A 19,748-nucleotide genomic window follows, 5' to 3' on the forward strand; every position below is an offset into this window, starting at 1 on the left:
CAACCATCTAGTTTTCCATGTGGAGGGATTTCGTTTTTATTTGTGTGGTATGAGGGAGAACAATTCCTATCCTGTGAGACCCTACCTGCACTGTGAAATAATACAGCCCCATTCAAAGATTGAGTGTGTCAGTATTTTCTTGGTGCACAAGAGTGCACAACTGTTGTGCGCTCCACACTTCTAAGCAATGAGAAGTTGCAGAGGCTACACTGTTGGACTTGGTGTCCATGGGAGGAGAAAGCTGAAGTTTGCAGCGGCTTTATAGTATTTCTTTTATTTATTAACATTTAAGTTTTGTTGCAGTTGCCTGAATTTAGTAGCACTGAGCAGAAGCGTATCTGCTTTTAACAGCTGAAGATCTGGCAATTAGCCTTTTTCCCCTAGAGCTACTTGTTGGAGCATGCTCAGTATGTAGTATTTCTGGTTGGGCTGACTTCTGATCTGACCAAGAACGGCATGGACAGGTTTGCTGACTCTGTTAATTTGCAAACTGGTTTTTTACTATTTGCAGGTATGTATTAAAAAGTATTCATTAAGTGTTCTCCTTAAGATAATGAAATAAATATATTTGTTTTAGGAATGGTTAGATGTTGTTTTGATTTAATCAATCTGGTATCCAGGATTTGGGATCCTGGAAAAATCCAAACAGAAACTGAGCCTAGGTAAAAATGAAATAAAAACATTTAAAAATAGAAAGCCTGAACCTAAGATAGCAAGAGCTATACAAAAAGTATCTGGAAAACTCAGAAGAGAAGAAAGCAGCCCAGTGTAAAATTATTACAGGTAGCAATAATTAAATCTAAAAGCAAAGTTTTCCTTCCTGTTTGTGTGTTCCAGAGAAGAGATAAGTTACAGCACAAAAAGATATTAGAAAAAGCTGCTTGAGTATAAAAGAGATGAAGTCAAGGTGAAGTTCAGAAAAGAAACTGTCACTTCTCTGTGTTCCCCAACATCCTAGAAACCTTTTCCTGATTCTATTTTAATACCCCACCCCACTCTACTCTCGCTCACAACAAAACTTGTTTCTGTATTGGTGAATAGAAGGTGACCTGCACAAACAGTTTTCCATTGTTTTAGGAGTTATCATGATACAAGTCTTATCAGGGTATAGAGAGTCTCAAGGTCGTCACCCAGTGCCTCACGGAGCAAAACTTATTCTGCCTCTTTCACACTAGTGCATTGTCTTAGTGTGACTAAGGCACTGTCAGCATTTCTGCTTCTCGTACACTCCAGAAAAACGTATCTACCCCTAGCTTAAGACAGGCATCCAGGGCTATTTCCATTAAGAGCCAGAGTCTCAGTCTTGACCAAAGTTTTATTCCATTCCATAGTTTCAGCCTGCACATATTGCCCTCCTAACCCGCAGCCAAGCTCATTAGCACCACTGATAGCACACAGTGTTTGAGAAGCTTCTTTCATTCCTGCCATTTGAAGCTGCCAAAAGTTCTATCTGGACCACTGTTGTCTATTCAAGACGATCAGCAGGTCACTAGGATCCTTGGCAGGGATCTTCCCTTTCCTTCTGGAATTTTCAGTCTTGCGACTCAAAATTATTTTACCCAGACATGCCAGGAACTGAACCTGGGACCTTGTGCATGCAAAGTATGTGTTCTACCACCAAATTACGTACTGTGTTTTATCACTATTTAGACATGTTCCAGTTAACCACTAGAGGAACCTCCAACAACAAAAACACCTGCTTGCTTCTTCACACAACTAGTAAACCACAGTCTCAGAACTACAGCCCTATATTCTGACACTTGAGGTTTTAGCTACCAGAGTAAGGTTGTTACAGCAACATATAAAATAGGACATAACTATTGCCACAAGACACTTAAAAAGTGGGATATGCAATGTTAATCAAACTCAGAGTAGGCCCATTTAAATCAATGAACTGAAGCAATATACTGTACTAAGTGTGACTTAGATATAATTGCCTTTCTGTCCAGATTTGCCTCCCGTGTTTATAAGTCTGGGCTACTGAACATCAAGGCCCACAATTTGCCTTCACTAGAGATATCTGAAAAGTGGGAATTGTCTTAAGTGTTTAATTGCAAATGATAAATTGATTTTGTGTGTGTGTAGAATACAAATACTGGATCCTGAACTGCAACGTGAACCAAACCTTAGTTTTCACAGAACATGTTGGCCTGGTAAATGCATATACTGTATATATATATATATATATATATATATATATATATATATATATATATGAAATATATAAATGATAAATGATATATATATATGATTATTTGCCTTTTGATGTTCCATTTAATGAAGTGCCTGTACAACGGTATATATACCAAGTACTGATATGACTTATTAAAAGCATTTGGTGTCCCATTAAAAAAGGAAGTTCACAAATTGTACCAGCAAGTGTCTCACGGATTCCAAAAATTAATGTCATAGTCTTAGAATAAATGGTACAACACGTGCTTCCAGCTTCATATACATGGAAGTAACTTGAAAGTTCAGAAAGTTACACAATTTGTCAGCCAGAAAAACTGACACAGCATTGTGTATCTCATTCATTTTCAAGGTGGCTTTCCTTATCTGCTATATATCTTCTCTATTGTTTTTCTCCATTGAACATTTGTAAACAGAAGTTTTCTCTCATTTATGCTGCTTACTAATTATTTACTGGAGTGACAGAAGCTAAAAAACACTGGATACCATAATGTTTTATAAACTAACTCTTTTAAGTAAAGATCAAGTCACTTAAGGGTTCTTCAGTACAGTACAGTAAACAAAAACAAGAAGTGGATTCCCAAATGCATATTTGGGCCATTTGCTTTATGCAAATAAATATTATGTGCAGGTGAAAATAGTTCACTATTTCAATTACAATACTAAAACTCTGTACAGTATACACTATGCATTTTAAACACATTCAAAATACATTATTTCCCTCAAATAATTCTGAGCACTGCAGTTTACCCCTCACAGGGTTACAATTCCCAGCAACCCTCAAACTACAGTACCCAGAATTCTTTGAGGGAAAGAATGTGCTTTGCATGTGCTTTAAAGATATAGTATGTCTGCAGTCTGACATTATCAGATTATTGGGCTAAGGTTGCAGTCTCATACATTGCAGGTAAGCAGCCTAGAGTTGTCCAATCATCTATCCCTTCAGAGTTCATTCCTGTTAATCTGAGCCACTGCGATTGGGAATCCCTGCTCTCCTCATCTCCTCTCCTCCCAGACAGATCACCCTTTCCTCATTAAAACAACAAAAGAACAGACACGCCCCAAATTTAAAACATATAAAACAATTGTAGCAGCGAAGTTGTCAGATGCACCAATAAGACTTGCACAGGTCAGGAACAAGCTTTTCTTTGCGTTTTTTCTCTCCCTTTGCAGGGATATGACAGGGCTCAACCTTTCTCTCTATCTTATCAGGTATTACCCGCTGCTCCTCTCGATCTCCTGCCACAAACAGCAGTTTCAAAGGGAGATTTCTTGTTATGTGGATATGCAAAAGGAAAAAAGTCCCTATATAATTAATTCATGGTAAAGCCAGTCCCATCACAGTTTCTCCTCTTTAACTTGAGGGCCCATATAGAAGCTGATTTAAAGTTACCTTTGTTTGTTTTAGGAAAGATAATAGCTGATATTGCCAAAGAAGCTCCAGGATATTTAAGGTAGTTCACTATACTAACTTGAAAACATTCACTGGGTCACAGCACACCCTAGTGGAATACCCGTTTGTTTTCCCTGGGGAAAAAATGAAGTATTTTTGAGTACCTATGGCGCTGTGGGTTAAACCACAGAGCCTAGGGCTTGCCGATCAGAAGGTTGGTGGTTTGAATCCCCAGGACGGGGTGAGCTCCCGTTGCTTGGTCCCAGTTCCTGCCCACCTAGCAGTTCGAAAGCATGCAGTACAAGTAGATAAATAGGTACCGCTCCGGCCAGAAGCGGCTTAGTCATGCTGACCACATGACCCAGAAGCTGTACACCGGCTCCCTTGGCCAGTAAAGCGAGATGAGCGCTGCAACCCGAGTCATCTGCAACTGGACCTAACAGTCGGGGGTCCCTTTACCTTTACTTTATGGTTATAAAATTATTTGGAAAATATGCAAAAAATTGTTGCTAATGTAGCTTTTGCTGCATAACACTCTTACACAATTGTTAAGAAAACTTGCTGTAGGAACACACCATGATTTTTGACCATAGCTGTCAACTTTTCCCTTTTCTTGTGAGGAATCCTATTCAGAATAAGGGAATTTTCCTTTAAAAAATACTCTTTTAAGTATTGCACCACACTGGTTCTCACATCCCTTCTGTGCAATCCGTTCTCCTTTCTGTCCTTCTGTTGTGGGAAACTGCACCCCTCTTTAAAAAAAATAAATTAAAGATTTTGTTGATTTACAAAAGTGTGCAATGTCTCTCATGTTTTTTCCCCATGTAACATTTTTACAAATCATTTTCATTTGTTGAGACATTAGGAAGAAAAGGGGGAAAGAGGTGGAGGGGGGGAGAGATGGATGAGAGTGGGGTCAGGTGGCGATGTTTCTATTTTACTTACTATATGTAGGGTTTGGTGTCAGTGTTGCTTGTTCAGGTTCTTTGCTGTTCACTTGTGTTCCTTTGGTGGTGAGAGAGGTTGGGGTTGGCCTAGGGTGTGGTTATTCATTTGTGGTTGGCTGTGGTGGTCTTTGTTTTCATGTGTGAGTGGGGTGGGTGGGAACTGCATCCCTCTTGACATATTGTATCGAGAACTCTGCTGTACCTCCAAAATTCCTCCAGACTGTCAGTATTTTGTAGGAGGGATTCAAGAACATACTGGGAATTTAGGTTGTGGGTTAAACCACAGAGCCTAGGACTTGCCGATCAGAAGGTCGGCGGTTCAAATCCCCGCAACAGGGTAAGCTCCCGTTGCTCTGTCCCTGCTCCTGCCAACCTAGCAGTTCGAAAGCACCTCAAAGTGCAAGCAGATAAATAGGTACCGCTCCGGCGGGAAGGTAAATGGCGTTTCCGTGCGCTGTTCTGGTTCGCCAGAAGTGGCTGAGTCATGCTGGCCACATGACCCGGAAGCTGAACGCCAGCTCCCTTGGCCAATACAGCGAGATGAGCGTCGCAACCCCAGAGTCGGTCACGACTGGACCTAATGGTCAGGGGTCCCTTTACCTTTACCTCGTTAAAGAGGATAAAACTGCTGTCATTTTAGCACAACAAATGTACAGTACAAATAGCACCTGCATTTTCTGATTTGCTGGCACAAAATGGTGGCTAATAATAATGCAGGGTAGAAGGAGCACCTAGGCCTTATCTTTCTTAATCTGCATCCTCCTTTCTCTGAGGAATGGATCTGAGCAGGTAGGCTTACATAGGCTTTTGTGTATCTTCCACTTTGCTGTCTGAAGCTACATTGAATAACTATGAACAGGTTGTTCTGAATGTGTGCATCTATTTAGAGCTTGCGCAATGTCCTGGAGCCATTTACTTTGTGCAGTGGAAAGACAATGGACAATTTACATGCTTGTTGCTAATGACGTTAAAAGAGAACTTGAGCCAGCTTTTAAAAAAGGAGCAAGAGACAAATTTGCTTCTCCTCTGAAGTTTTGAAAACTTCCATCCACTCCTGATTGCATCCTTAAAGAAAAACTGCACAGAACTATAATGTAATATGTTGTTTGGGCATCAGACCCTTAAAGTTTACAGTTCTCTTGTTGGCATCTGTCTGTCTTGAGAGACAATGAAGTGTGCCTCCGGGTGTGAAGTTCCCTGGGGGGTGTCTAATTTATATTAAAATACAGAAAGAATCGCAGTGGCACAATGGATCAGTGCATCTTGCTGTTAATGAGAAGGTTGGTGGTTTGAGCCCACCCAGGGATGGCTATGAGCAGGATTCCTGCATTGCAGGACAGGAAGTTGGACTAGATAACCCTTGTGGTCTCTTCCAACTCTGCAATGTTTTGATTCTATGATCATGAACAATAAAACTACAGTAGTATAGAAATAGCCAGCAGCAGGACAAATGCATAGTCACCCAGCAAAAAGTGATCACATTATGATCACATAATACACAAGGCAATGGTTCTGTACTTCCAGAAACACACAGACCATGAAAGTCCTACTGGGTAAATTAATGGGTATTTGTAAAATTGGGCCAAGTACATTATTAGCCTTGCAGTGGAGTTTAATCATTTCATGTACGTAAGGTACTCTTAGAAGCTTGGAGACCTGCAAATTTGTTGGCATGGCACTTTTTGTGACTAAAATAGACTTCAGCTAGTACACGGCTCCATAGGAGGTCTTTTAGCAATGAAAGTGAGAGATTGTCTTACATTATGGACCTCTGCTTCCCACGCTCTTTTCCACTGAGGTTTTATAAATGACTCTTAGGCAAAGAATGAAGACTCCAACATTTGAAGGCAGAAATCCTGCACATATTTACCTGGAAGACCCCCCTGAACACAGTGGGACTTCACCTTTAAGTGAGCCTGCATCAGACAGCTCTCTCCCTGCCAATCTAATTCCATAAGGCAGGGATGGCAAAAAAATCTGATGTCCAACAGATATTGTTGGACCACAGCTTCCACCATCCCAGACCTTTGGCCATGCTAGCTGGGGCTGATGGGAGGCGGGAGTCCAATAGCACCTGAAGGGTACCAGGTTCCCCATTTCTACTATAGGATTAACTAGCCTTAAAAGGAGGTGGGTTTAAGTATTATGTGGGTCACACTGTAAAGCAGAGTTGGGCAACGTTTTTTTCTGGTGAGGTTTATTCTATGGCATGCATGGATTGTCTGACACATTGTAAAATCGCTTTGAGATGTTTTATAGGAAGTGATTCCTAAATGGAAGTAAATGAATAATACAGGGTTTCTTGAAATGTTTTCTTTTGCAAAATATAGAGCAGCCCTCTGGGTGAGACGGTTGCCAAGCCACCCATTCGTGTTGATGCCTCACCTGGAAAATAACAACAAGGTCATTCTACCTCACAGAGATGTTGTGGACAACACCTGTACCAAAAATCTAAAGAACTTTAAACTGTACAAGAAAATTGCTAGATGGTTTTGTCCTATAGTGATGGGAATTCCCTACACTGCAAAAATGGAACAGTCCATGCGCAAGAGGATGGAAAGGACCCCAAGGGTTGGAGAAGAAATGAAGGAATGAATGAAATAAGTCTCTAACAGGGAAAGGACCACAGAGGCAAAATATTTTGAACAACAAAATGGTGTCCCCTCCCCTCCCCAGGGAAGAAGCGGGGAGTGAAAATATCCAACAGGAACAAGGGGGGGGGTAAAGATCTACAAAGGTGGGAGATCACTGTGGTGGCAACAGAGCAATGAATTCCTTGGAGGCTGGCTCTGCCACCTGAGGCGGTTGCCGCACCTTGCCTCATGCATGGACTGGCCCCAAACTGGCAGAGCCCATGTTCTGCATGCAGAAAGATCTTGGGTCCAATCCCCAACATACTGTGCATGTCTGGGAAATGCCGACCTAGGCCAGATGGAACTGACTCACTAAAAGGAGCAGCAGGGTTGCTGCAGTGTGCCCTCTTTCCTCAGTCGCCTGCCTACCCAGGGCCAGTAACCCGTGAGGCAAGATCCAGAGGGGCAACAGAACCCAGTGCAGATATTTACCCTCGTTCCCGAGGCAGCTCTTCCTTCACCCCTTCTTCCCTGGCGGGGAGGGAGGTGCCATTTTGTGGTTTGCCTTAGGTGCCAAAATGCCTTGGCCCCGCCCTAGTCCGAGCAAGGCAAGTTGGCAATAGGGGCAGGAAGGCGGTGCCAAGCAGGGGCCTGCAATGGGTTTGACAATGAGAAAAAGGAGCTAAGGGGTTCAGCTCCGGCATTTTTCTTGAGCTCTCTCTGCTCCTGAGGGAGAAGGAGGCCGGCGGGTCTTCCCGCCAAGCCACGTGCCTTCGCCAAGCCCGCCCCTTCGCCGCCTGCCTGCCCTCCGGGAGACGGAGAGGCGGGGCTTGAGGAAGTGACTTCAGCCGGCGGCGGCCGCCAGTGGAGCGCAGAGCCCGCGGAGGCAGGCGAGGCTGCAGCTGGCGCGCGTTTCTTCTCCTGAAGCGATTCCGGGGAGTCCGCCAGAAGCTGTTGCTTCTGCTTCTGCGCCGGCCATGGCAGCCGCGGCCGCTTCTACCGCGAGGGTCTTGCTGGGGTCAGCGGGGAAGGGCGGCGCGAGGCGGGCAAGTGCTGCTGTCGCCGCCGCCGCCGCCTCTCCTGCCTCCTTAGCCGGGCTGTGCTGCTCCTGCGGCGGCAGCGGCTTAAAAGCAAATCCCTATTGCACGCTGGCCCCTCGGCAGCAGCAGCAGCCCTCCGCCCCGCCCCCGGACATGAAGAACTACCTGTGGAAGCGCTATAACGAAGCCAAGAAAGTGACGAAAGGTGAGAGGTTTTAAAATGAGGGGTGCATTGGGGAGGGGGGTTGGTTGTGTGTGTGTTTCAGCAGCTATGGGGCTGGAGGGAGAAGGCGCCCCACAGCCTCGCCACGCGGGTCCTCTAGGCTGGCAGAAAGCGGTTGCTGACATTCCTCTCTCTCCCCTCCCGCTCTTTCCCTTCCTATTTTGGGTTTTTTTTTGTGTCCCCCCCATTTCTCAAGGGGACTCCAGGTGTCTTTAAAGCACATGAGGTGTGTTTGGAGGGGAGCGGGACACTTCCACTTTAAGCGTGGGGCAGGAGCCCTCCTTGGCCAAGGTCACCAAACATGAGCTTCGCAGCCACGCGGAGGTTTGAACCCAGAGCCAGCGCGTGGGGACAGGTGGAAAGCGTTTTGGGTTGGCAGGTTCTGGGTTCGAATCGCCGGAGTTCGCTCAGGTGACCTTGGCTGAGACGTAGTTTCTCATCCTAACGGATCTGCCTGGAGGGGCCCTCCAAAAGCTAAATGGGGAGCTTCCTGGTGGGACAGTAGGGTGCAGAAGTGGAAGAGGGTGGCTTCTGCTTGCCAGCCCAGATTATAGCTTCCAGTGTGGGGCATATGTTGGCTCCTAGTCTGTGGTGCATCTCTGTCTGTGTGTGCTTGGACACTGATGAATTCGGTGGTTTGCCAAAATCTAGTTCCTGTACTGAGCGCCAACTCCTCTCTCTTCCTGCTCCCTTGAAAAGACAATATGGAAATTTGCATATGCCATGATTATCTGAATAGGTTCTCTGATTGAAGGCCAAAACAGATGTGATGTGGGAGATCTGTGATGAGATCCCCTCACTCCTTGACGTTTGTAGAGCTAATAGCTTTTTGTGTGTTAGACAAGGAAAACTGTGTTTGTGAGAGTGGTGTGCTGCTGTTCTGGTAAAAGTCAGGGGTCCAGGGGCTGCTTTATAGTTTCATTAAAAAAAGTTGGTATATACTCCTAAGACAGGTGTGGGGAAGCTTTGGCCCTCCAGATGTTGCTGAACTACATCTCCCATCACCCCCAGTTATTGGCCATAGTTACTATTGCAGATGGAAGTAGCAGTTCATCTAGTGGATTAAAGCTTCCCCAGTCCTGTCAGAAGATATCATAAGGTGTTTTGTTGCTGGGTTGTGGGCAACATAATGGTTTCTGTTAAGCATTAGGCATGGCTGCAGTCACTTCCAGCCACATAAAATAGGGGCTCTGTTGAAGGGTCCACTCCAGACTGAAATTTGAGGGATCATGAGTGGGTAGTGTTTGGAGTCATATAATCAACAGGAAAGAAATTACACATGGGGTGGCCTTTTTATTTATTCTTTTTATTTCAGAGAAAGTTGCAAGAAATGAAAATTATTTTGTTTAATGTAAGAAATGCAGTTGAGATCAGGAAATTGGGGTGGGTGGCTTCCAGCCAAGCACCTCAAGAAAACAAGGGCTGAATTAAGCAAATAATATCGACCAGCTTGTCAGGGTAGTGGGATTTGTTTTTACTTCGGTTGAAAGTCCACTTGGGGGCAAACCTGGGTTTGTTGCAGTTTCATCCGTCAAAAGGTGCTCATTATGTGTCATCTAAACTAGGTACACGAGACCTCCACTTTGCTGAAACTAAGCAGGTCTGGGTTTAGACATACACTGTACACTGCCTTGGGTTCCATGATGGAAAAAGGTGGGAAATAAATGTAATAGAATTAATGAAATAAGACGTGTGGCAGTGATGAGTAATGTATTACTTTAGATTAAATGAGCAACCAATTTCCTTTTTGAATATGCAGTAACTATTTTTCCCTTCCAGGTCTGAGTTGAGGTGCCAGCAAAATGTCAGATAACAAGTTATGTGTGCGTATCTATAGGGCACTATTTCCACACAACTAGTTTGGTATGGGACGCGGGTGGCGCTGTGGGTTAAACCACAGAGCCTAGGACTTGCTGATCAGAAGGTTGGTAGTTCGAATCCCTGTGATGGGGTGAGCTCCCATTGCTCAGTCCCTGCTCCTGCCAACCTAGCAGTTCGAAAGCACATCAAAGTGCAAGTAGATAAATAGGTACCGCTCCGGCAGGAAGGTAAACGGCGTTTCCATTCGCTGCTCTGGTTCGCCAGAAGCGGCTTAGTCATGCTGGCCACATAACCCGGAAGCTGTAAGCTGTACGCCGGCTCCCTCGGCCAGTAAAGTGAGATGAGCGCCCAGTGGCATAGCGTGGGGGGTGCAGGGGGGCCGGCCGCACCGGCCGCAACATCTGGGGGGGCGCGCTCGCACTTGCAGCTCTCTGCCCCTACTAAAATCCACGGGTTAAGGGGCGCAAATTACTTGCCTTGCCCCTGGTGCTGACAACCCACGCTACGCCACTGTGAGCGCCCCAACCCCAGAGTCGGTCACGACTAGACCTAATGGTCAGTGGTCCATTTACCTTTACCTTTAGTTTGGTATACTAGTGCAAAACCAGAAGGCTGGAAAGCAGCATTCCTGAAAAGAGGGCATTTTGCTCTGTGATACTTGGCGAAGAGAAAGGACTTGCAAATTGTATGGCTTGCAGTGATACAATTATTGTCAACCTCTGCTGTGTGGACTGTTGAGGTCAGTATTTGTCGAGCAGTGGCGTAGCGTGGGGGGTGCAGGGGGGCCGGCCACACCGAGCGCAACATCTGGGGGTTAGGGGGCGCAAATCCACGGGTTAGGGGGTGCAAATCCACGAGTTAGGGGGTGCAAATTACTTGCCTTGCCCCGGGTGCTGACAACCCACGCTGCGCCACTGTTGTCGAATACCGTGGTCTTAAGGGGCTCTGAGTGGTTGGATCAACTGGAGGAAAGTCGTCCGTGGTAGCGCATCCATTCTATCAAATCTGCTTTCTCTGGATGTTAGAGAGAGCCTCAGACCTTGACTGGTTTTAGGCACTTGGTGAAGGCCTATTTATTTACTCAAACATTGGCTATTGTTGCTACCTAGCTTTTAGTATTTGTGTTACCTACTGTGACATTGTATATTTTCTGCTTTGATTGTACATTTGTAACCAGCCCTTCAATTTCTAATGAATGGTGGGTTACAAATGCTACAAAAAGTGCTCCACATACATGTTTCTAGAGCAGGGATGAGGAACCTGTGGCCCTCCACATGTTGTTGGGCTCTGGTTCCTCTCTGTCCCAGCCAGCATAGCCAGTGGTTAGATATAATGGGAGCTGTTGTGCAACGTCATCAGAACATAACGGCCTGCTGAATTCTAGGCCAGCATCCTGTTCTCACAGTGTCCAACCAGTGTCTTGTCTTGAATGACGTGGGCCCTAGACACTGGATAAAATGGGCAAAAACCATTCTGTTTGGGCTGGTCCTCTGAACCGTGTGGTCCAAATGGCAGATTTCTTGGAGGCTTTTTAATGTTAAATGAAATTAAATGAATAGTGTTTCTGTGCCAGTGTGGTAATCAGTGAGCTCTCATTTCAAAATGTGGAGTGTTTGCAAGTGCTGCTGGATAGAATAATACATCTCCCACATGCAAAAGTGCTTGTATGAGCCTTTGAGGGGAAGCTCAATTTAAGAAACTAACAGGCTTTGAAAAACTTTGTTACAAGAGGTGTAAATAAGTCTAAATTGTATTGGGAAATTACAAGTTTCCATCTCTTTAATAATTTGCATCTGTGCTTATTCCCTTCCTATTGAGTAACCGACAAATGTTTACTGTAGGTATAGTATCCCATTGGCCATTTCACACATCAGTGTACAACACTTGAGTATGCTTGACACTTGATTTTTCTTCTGAATGTGTGAATTGATTCCTTTTGAGAAGCACTGTAGTGAGTAAGGAAGACATGACAGAGGCTTATAAAATTCATGGTGTGGAGAAAGTGGCACAAGACTGGCTGCTTCTGCCCCACCTTATAATGCGAGAACCTGGGATCATCCAGTGAAACTGAATGAGGGGAGAGACAGGGCAGGCAAAAGGAACAACCTTGGAATTTGCTGCAAATAGTTGGTTGCACCGACCAACTTAAAAGGTCACTAGGCAAATTCATGGAAAATAAGCTTGTCAGTTGCTACTGGTCATGATGGCGATACGCTGTCTCCAGGATCAGAGGCACTGTACTTCTTTATATTGGTCCCTGTGGACAGAGTGCTGCTATGCTCATGGGCTGCTTCTGGGCTTTCCATGTGCAACTGGTTGGCCACAGTGCAAAACAAAACAGGGCACTGGGCTATATATCCCCTAGGTCTGATCCAGCAGGGCTCTTCTTATGATTATGTACAAATTATATAAAAATCTAAGTGATGCAGCAGTCACATGATTCTCATGCATGGATTTCCAGGGGCGGAACATGGCAGATTGAACGTTTTTTGTTTTTCCAGAAACAGGTGCCGGAACTCACCATGCATGCTTGTTATCTTATAAATGCTTGTTATCTTATACATTTGGCACCTCAGAGGTGCTGGAACTGAGTTCCAGTGAGTTCTGGCTGAAAAAAAACCTGGTTATTTTTCAGTCTTGCTGGTTCATATATAAAAATCCTAATCCAATAAACCATGGGCAATGGTTTATTGGGCTGATAAGTCATGTGCATACACACTGTCTCCTCCCCCTTCCCTTTGGGACTTAATGCAATACTTTGTTTGTAGTTGGCAAGCCAGGATTATAGTCACAGCTTAAATCACAGTTTCCTGGGTGTAATGGAAAACTGCAGTTTAATTGCATTAAAGTGCATAAGAGAAGGGAGGAAGAATGTACACACAGTGCTTATTCTCAGACTGGTAAACTGAGATTGTTTATGTCTGAACCAAACCTCTGTCTCCATTCTTGCTCTTTCCCCTCCCCAGGCATCCTTGATTTTCCTAAACTGCTTTTAGGCTTCTTTTCAAACACCCATTTTATACCCCTAAAAAGGTCAACGTATAGTTTAGTAGCTATTCAAAAAGATACAGTACTTAATTTTGTGCTTTCATGGAATCAGAATTTGGAGGCACCTGAAAAGTTCTCTGTTGTAGTTGCCTGCTGGTACAGGAAATCTGTTTCTACAGCATCCTTGATAAGTGGTTATCCAGCTTCTGCTTAAAAGCCTCTGGGGAGAATTCACCACCTTCCAAGATACTGTTTCACTGTTGGAACAGCTCCTACCATCAGAGAGTTCTTCCTAATTTTGACTAAACATTTATTTTTATGTAATTGGAACTGGTTGGTGGTTTGAAGGTGTAAAATAGAAGAGTTGGTTGCAGCTTATTTTGTGCCAGTCATTAAAACTAACGAAATATAAAGGATAGTTCTGCAGTTGAATTGGTTTTCCTCCATGCTTCAAATTGTTCAGTGGTACACTGAGTACTTCCTAACAGATCTGTAAGGAATCTATTTGAAAAACGTTATGCGTGAATTTATCTAGTGACAAATATACAAGGTGAAAAGTGAAAGCATCACTTCAGTGGGTCACCATGGCCAGAGTAATACGAAATTGAAATGTGTCAAGCACATTGCTTCTGAGCTCAAAACCAAGGCTAGCTCTTGAGGCAAACTCACAACAATTTCTAGGAGGAGCAGTGGCTTCTCAGTTTGAATCAAGCTGGCTTTCAGATATATGAAGTGTGGGTTGCTTTAAACATGCCAGCAAGACAGATCAACCCTTATTATAGAAAGTAACATACAGTAAGCTGATACTGCATGTAGCCGTGCACATAGTGGTGGCAGTGAACTTCTGTGAATTACTTGTTGCAATTTTACCTAGTTAACAAAGCAGTGGGTACTTGGCTTCCATGGGATAACTTTCAAATGGAGAACTTCTGCAGTGAGTTATTAGTGGTTGTTGAAATGAAATTTGCCAGGAGTGGTTTATTGACATTGGACTGCTCTGCTTAATTTTAATTTTAGTTGGGGAACCAGTCATAGGTTTGCTGCCATGCTGTTTTGACTAGGGAAAAGGAAGCTAATTTAAGATGTTGTTTCTAGCAATCTTGGCTGTTTCAGGGTTTACTATTTACTAGGAAATAGAAACCAATAAGCATGTGCCTTGTTCTTGTTTGTTCTTCTTGGTGGCTCTTAAGCAGCTAGTCTGCTATCTGCTCTAGAAAGGGCAGTAGCTCTGTGGTGAAACAGCTCTTGGCATGCGCAGGGTCCTACTGGCACCTCCAGGTAGGGCTGGGAATGTTCCCAGTCAGAAACACTGAAGAATTGCTGCTAGTCAGTGTAGACAGTACTGATGGACCCTGCATAAAAGGGGATGGACTAGATGCCCCTTGTGGTCCCAACTCTACAATTCTATGATTCCATCCCCTCTGTTCGGCTGTGAACATAAGACCCTCAGTGATAAATGGATGTTTAATTCTTAGAAATTCTTGTGTAAATTATCTGAAGTGTATATTGATTCTTTCCCAGCTTTAGGTCACACAATTCCTTCTGGTCTTCTAGAATGCAGTATCAGGGCTATGATACCAGATTCTTATTTTTCTTTTCTAGAGATGAAGGTGGGAGCTGGTTTTGATCTATAAAGCATGGCATTCTTCAGGAAGGTTAGCAATGAGTATCTTCAGAGTGGGCAGTTTTGGGTGGTCTTAGAGAGATAACAAAGTCGAGCCTGAGTTCAAGGGTGCCTTCACACAAATGCCTCTCTCTGATATACAGCACAAGGGGTTGCTTCCTAATGGTGCAGCCATAAAACTGCTAGCACATTTGCAAAGCTAAGCAGTGTCCACTGTGGTTTCAAATTGGATGGGGGACCACGTGTGGAGTTTGCTGCATTGCAGGGCGTTGGACTAGATGACCCTCCGGGTCCATTCTATATTCCAACTCTACAATTCTCTGATTCTGTGGCTCCAAAAATTGCAGGCAATCACACTTCTTTACATGATGCTCTCCAAAGCCGGTCATAACCAAGCTGCATTTTTGTCCCCTTTGTCAAACTTTGTAAATTTCTTGACATTTCCTTTTCCTTATCTGAAGCATGGAAGTGAGGCTGGCAAGGCTGTTGGTTGGATTTTCAGTTTGTGGGATGTGTACTTTATGGTACTTTTTTTTTAAAAAAACATACATACAACCAAAATAAAAAGAAGACCTAGTGAGGGCCCTGCTGAGGGGGTAAGGGATTCGTTGGTGTGTTGACATATGAGAGTGCTGCAAGAGAGAACCCAGGCTTCAAAGATTTGTGTAAATCATAACAAAACACTTTCCCCAGTGGGTTCCTGCTACATGCGGTCTCATCTTATAATGCAATTATAAACTAAATGGCTTTGCAGGCTGCTGGGGAGAAGTTTGGGGAAGCCAAATATTATGGCTTAATGCTGGGAAAACTCTGCTTGCAGCAGTAGACTGACTAGGAGTGAAAAGATCCAAGCATCTATAGCAGCAAGTTCATTGAAGGCATTGGAGAGGCACAAAGTGAAGGAATGAGTACAGTGGTACCTCAGGTTACGAACAGTCCTGCTTACGGCTGCTTTGGGTTACGAACTCCACAATCCCAGAAGTAGGTGTCCTGGGTTGTGAACTTTGCCCCAGGATACGAACGCAATCCGCTTCCAGGGCTGCGGGAGGCCTATGTAGGGAACGTGCGCCTCAGGTTAAGAATGCTTCGGGTTAAGAACTGACTTCCGGAACTCCCAATGAGTTCTGACCAGAGTGCAACTTTCATTTTCATTGTCTTATTTTGAAGATGTCTGACATTTTTACTCCCCTCACAGAGCTATACTTTCTGGAGTACACTGGGATGATTGATTCTTAAATTGCTCTGGTTATTATAGCTCTGGGAGCAGAGAAGAGATCTCTCTAACAATTTTCAGAACCCTTAACCAACTGAAGTTCCCAGGATTCTTTGGGGGAAGCCATAGCTGTTTAAAGTGGTCCAATACTGCTTTAATTGTATAGTGCAGATGAGGCCAATAGCTTCAAACAGGCTTATCTCAAATAGTGGTTCTTAATTTGAATAACTTTTGATATGGTTTATTTCATCTTCAGGCAAACGTCAGCATTCTGCTTTTATTATCATTTCCTTTGATGCTGTTATCCATTTACATGTAAAAAAACCTAATAGACTCCTAAAATAGAGCAGGGCTACTGGAAACCAATTTCCTAGGCATCAGCCCTTTAATTTGCGTTCAGGTAATTTAATCTCTGTAATGAATGCCTTTGGTTTAAGTAGAACACAATTTTAATTAAAACAGCATTTGAAGGATATTATCTTAAAACAGTCCTGTTCACTCAGGAAATAAAATGTTCTTGTTTTATTGTTTTGGTGTGTCACCTTCAGAGAAAATTTAAACAGTTGCTTTCTCCTGTTCCATTCCCCCCCCCCATTCTTTGTATGTGTGCTGTAGCTATAAATGCATCTTTAAGAGTTTGACAAATTTCTACTCTGTAACCTTGAGACTATGTCACTGGAGTTTCTTTCCTTCTTCCTAGTATAATAGCCTTGGGGTATAGTACTTGAGTAAGAGAACTACAGGTGCATTCAGTAACTTTATTATTGCATAACAACGGAAACATTAAAGCAATTGAGAGTCTGAAGGTTATTCTACTGCAATTAATTTTATAGTATAGCTTGTGACTTGAAACTACTGTTTTATCTTTTCAGCGACATGATTTGTGGAAAATTATTCTGCTGTCACCAAGGCATTCCATGTAACACTGCAGATGCCTGGCCCGAAAGGACAGTTGTGTATTAGCCCCCTTATGTCTCTTTGCCTATTTTTGTTATACTGTACAGATGACAAAGGGAGAGAGATTCCCCCTCCCACAAGTTAGATCATTCATCAGCACAGAGTTGTGCTAAGACAAATACAGCTGCTCTTTCAATTTAATGCAATGAACAACATCATGCTCTGTGGTTTTTATTTTAAGAAAACTTCCTGCAACTTAGGACCAGCCTCTCAATTACAATGGGAAGCAGAATCTCCCCTCTCCCATATAGCTTAATCTGTTGTTGTTTTTTAAAGCACCCACAAATCACTGTTCCAATTTGGCCCATTTTGTTTGAAGTTGGCCCAGATTCAGTTAGCTTCACACATCCTTCTACGCTTCTCCTTGTTTTGTTCACCACTGCTAACTTTATCTTGTACTCGAGTTGAGTCAGGGCTCTGGGGAACGCACAGCCTTATGTTGTCATTCCAAGCCTCTATCCAATAAATCCACATAAAGCACAAGGTTAAAAGGACCTGAAAGGGCTTCCCTTGCTCCTCAGTTCCCGCTTCTGCAGACTTGAAAAAGCAAGTCCAGTGGACTGGTCCCAGAGAATAGCCTCCTGAACCACATCTTTCTTGGCTCTTTTTTTCTGAAGAAGAAACCATTTTTCCTTCCTGCATTGGGTAGGTAACGGTCTGCATTTGGGGTTCTCTTCTTTTTCTTCCTGTTTAGGGAAGCTTTTAATGTTTGATGTATTACTGTACAGTATTTTAATATTTGGTTGGAATCCGCCCAGAGTGGCTGGGGAAGCCCAGCCAGATGGGCAGGGTATAAATAAAAAATTATTATTATTATTATTATTATTATTATTATTATTATTATTATTATTATTATTATTTTATTATCATCATTATTAATTTTATTTATTTAGTATTATTATTTCTAATTAATTTTTTTAAAAAATGTTTTCATTTAAGATTCTCTAATTCAGAACCCATTCTTTCTCTCTCTTTCAACTTTCAAGCAAGTTACCCATGCTGTCCCCTAGCAAAGTGTTGTTCACCACTAGGAATCTCCTCCTAACCCAATTGAGCTTCTCACATGCCTGTCTTTTGGAAAGACATACGTTCATTTACTTTATAACTAATCTTCCATACATTTAACCAAATAGTTGCTGGACTGGTCTGAATGCTGCCTTGTTGTGTCACCTATTTTTTTTGGTCTCCACAATAAAACATCTGTTTGATTATTCCAGTATTGGCTCCCCATCTGCTCTGTAACTCCCCACGCTAGAAAGGTCCAGAGGTTCTTGTGCCATGAGTCTTAGTGCACCACAAGACCCAAAAACGTGACTTTCCTGAACGTGTGTAATCACTGTGAAAATACACAGTAACGTGCCTGTTCAAGATACAGTCCCATATGAATTAGGATGGGTGGGAACTTTTTCACGCAGATTGTCTAAGCAGGATTTTCAGGCTGGCTGCAGTTTGCTTACAGCTTTTAAGATTAGTGAAACCTTCTGGTGTGGCTCTGTGCTTTATTTGCAGCCAGAAATACACAAATTGTTCTTGCTTTGTCTAAGTGAGGTGGATGCATAATGTTCCTGGGCGAAGTTATGGTTGTTTCAAAATGCTGCGTTTCTGGTATGCATTTTTTTTAAAAAAATGCTGATTGCGTCATGCAGTTCCAGGTTCTGGGTACTACTTTAAAATATATTCTCCCATCTGCCTAATTAGGTAAGGATTTCCAAGCAATTATTTTGTTTGACCTAGATCGTTGCTAGTCTCTCTCAAACAGTTTGAAGAAAAGGATCTGAGGGCTGACATAGAGGTTAAGACTGAGCTATAAACCAGAAAGCATCCTATTAAAACTCAACATTTTCCATGGACATGCAAGGTTGTCTTAGGGCAAGCCTTTCTTTCTCAACCTCATCACCCCCCTTTTTTTTGGCAATGTGGGAGATAACAATTCTGATTTTGCTCTGTTTTAAGGATTGCATGCCCAAAGCATTTGGAAGGCATTCTGCAAATATTAACTACCCTATGCACAAATAACAAATTCTGCCTCTTGAGTGAGGATCTATGGCACCACCAGCACACTAGTGGGAGATGTTCAGCAGGTTTGGATGAACCAAAACGTTTGCAGAAGTACAAAATATTTTTGGAGGGGAGGGGGAACTCAGAGAGGCGGGCACCCCAAAAACAGATCAGGGAGGACTTGGGGGACTCAGAAGCCACAGAATGCTGAGTGATTGGAGGGAGAATGGAAGAAAACCTGGCAGGGCAGAGGGGAATACAATGGAAGAGAGCAACCCCCCAGATTTATTTTTTTAAAATAAAAAATGTAGCAACTCCCATCATGTCAGTCCATCGGCTATGCCTGATGTGAGTTTTATTCCAACAACATCTTAAGGGTCACAGTGTTTCCTATCCCAGTTCTAGGTGACAGTAGAAGGATCCTTTTAACTGAAATTCAGTTTCATTGAACCTCTCTGGCTTGTGTCTGAGATTAGATCAGAATATTTTCTGTTGTGTTAATTGTTTCAAAGCCACTGTAAATGCTTTTCTAAACAATTTTTGGTGTTTATATAACAAGCAAGTGTGTGTGTGTGTGTGTGTGTGTGTGTGTGTGTGTGTGTACACACACACATAAACGTTATGTCTTACTAATAAACAGCTTAAATTATTCTGAAAGTAGAATGGAGTGCAAGCCTAAATTCATTAACTGCTGCTCTGTTCACTATCTGTATTGTATTTACAGCTTTATTGTGATGTAAACCCGTCCTGGGATTTTTTTGTGAAGGGCAGAGGGCTAAGA

The 19,748-nt window shown here is 43.2% G+C and overlaps 1 protein-coding gene across 2 annotated transcripts in view; it reads left to right on the top strand.

Moving 5' to 3' along the window:
- Positions 1 to 7,944: 7,944 nt before the first annotated feature.
- NT5DC3 (5'-nucleotidase domain containing 3) overlaps positions 7,945 to 19,748 on the top strand; it is a 36,670-nt gene continuing 24,866 nt past the window's right edge. For both annotated transcript variants that reach the window (XM_081928299.1, XM_081928300.1), the window contains exon 1: positions 7,945 to 8,348. In XM_081928299.1, coding sequence (XP_081784425.1) covers positions 8,081 to 8,348 — 268 coding nt within the window. In that variant the 5' untranslated portion in view covers positions 7,945 to 8,080. The remainder of the gene's footprint in view (positions 8,349 to 19,748) is intronic.

Source organism: Podarcis melisellensis, assembly GCF_964234715.1.
Source record: "Podarcis melisellensis genome assembly, chromosome: 10".
NCBI lineage: Eukaryota > Metazoa > Chordata > Lepidosauria > Squamata > Lacertidae > Podarcis > Podarcis melisellensis.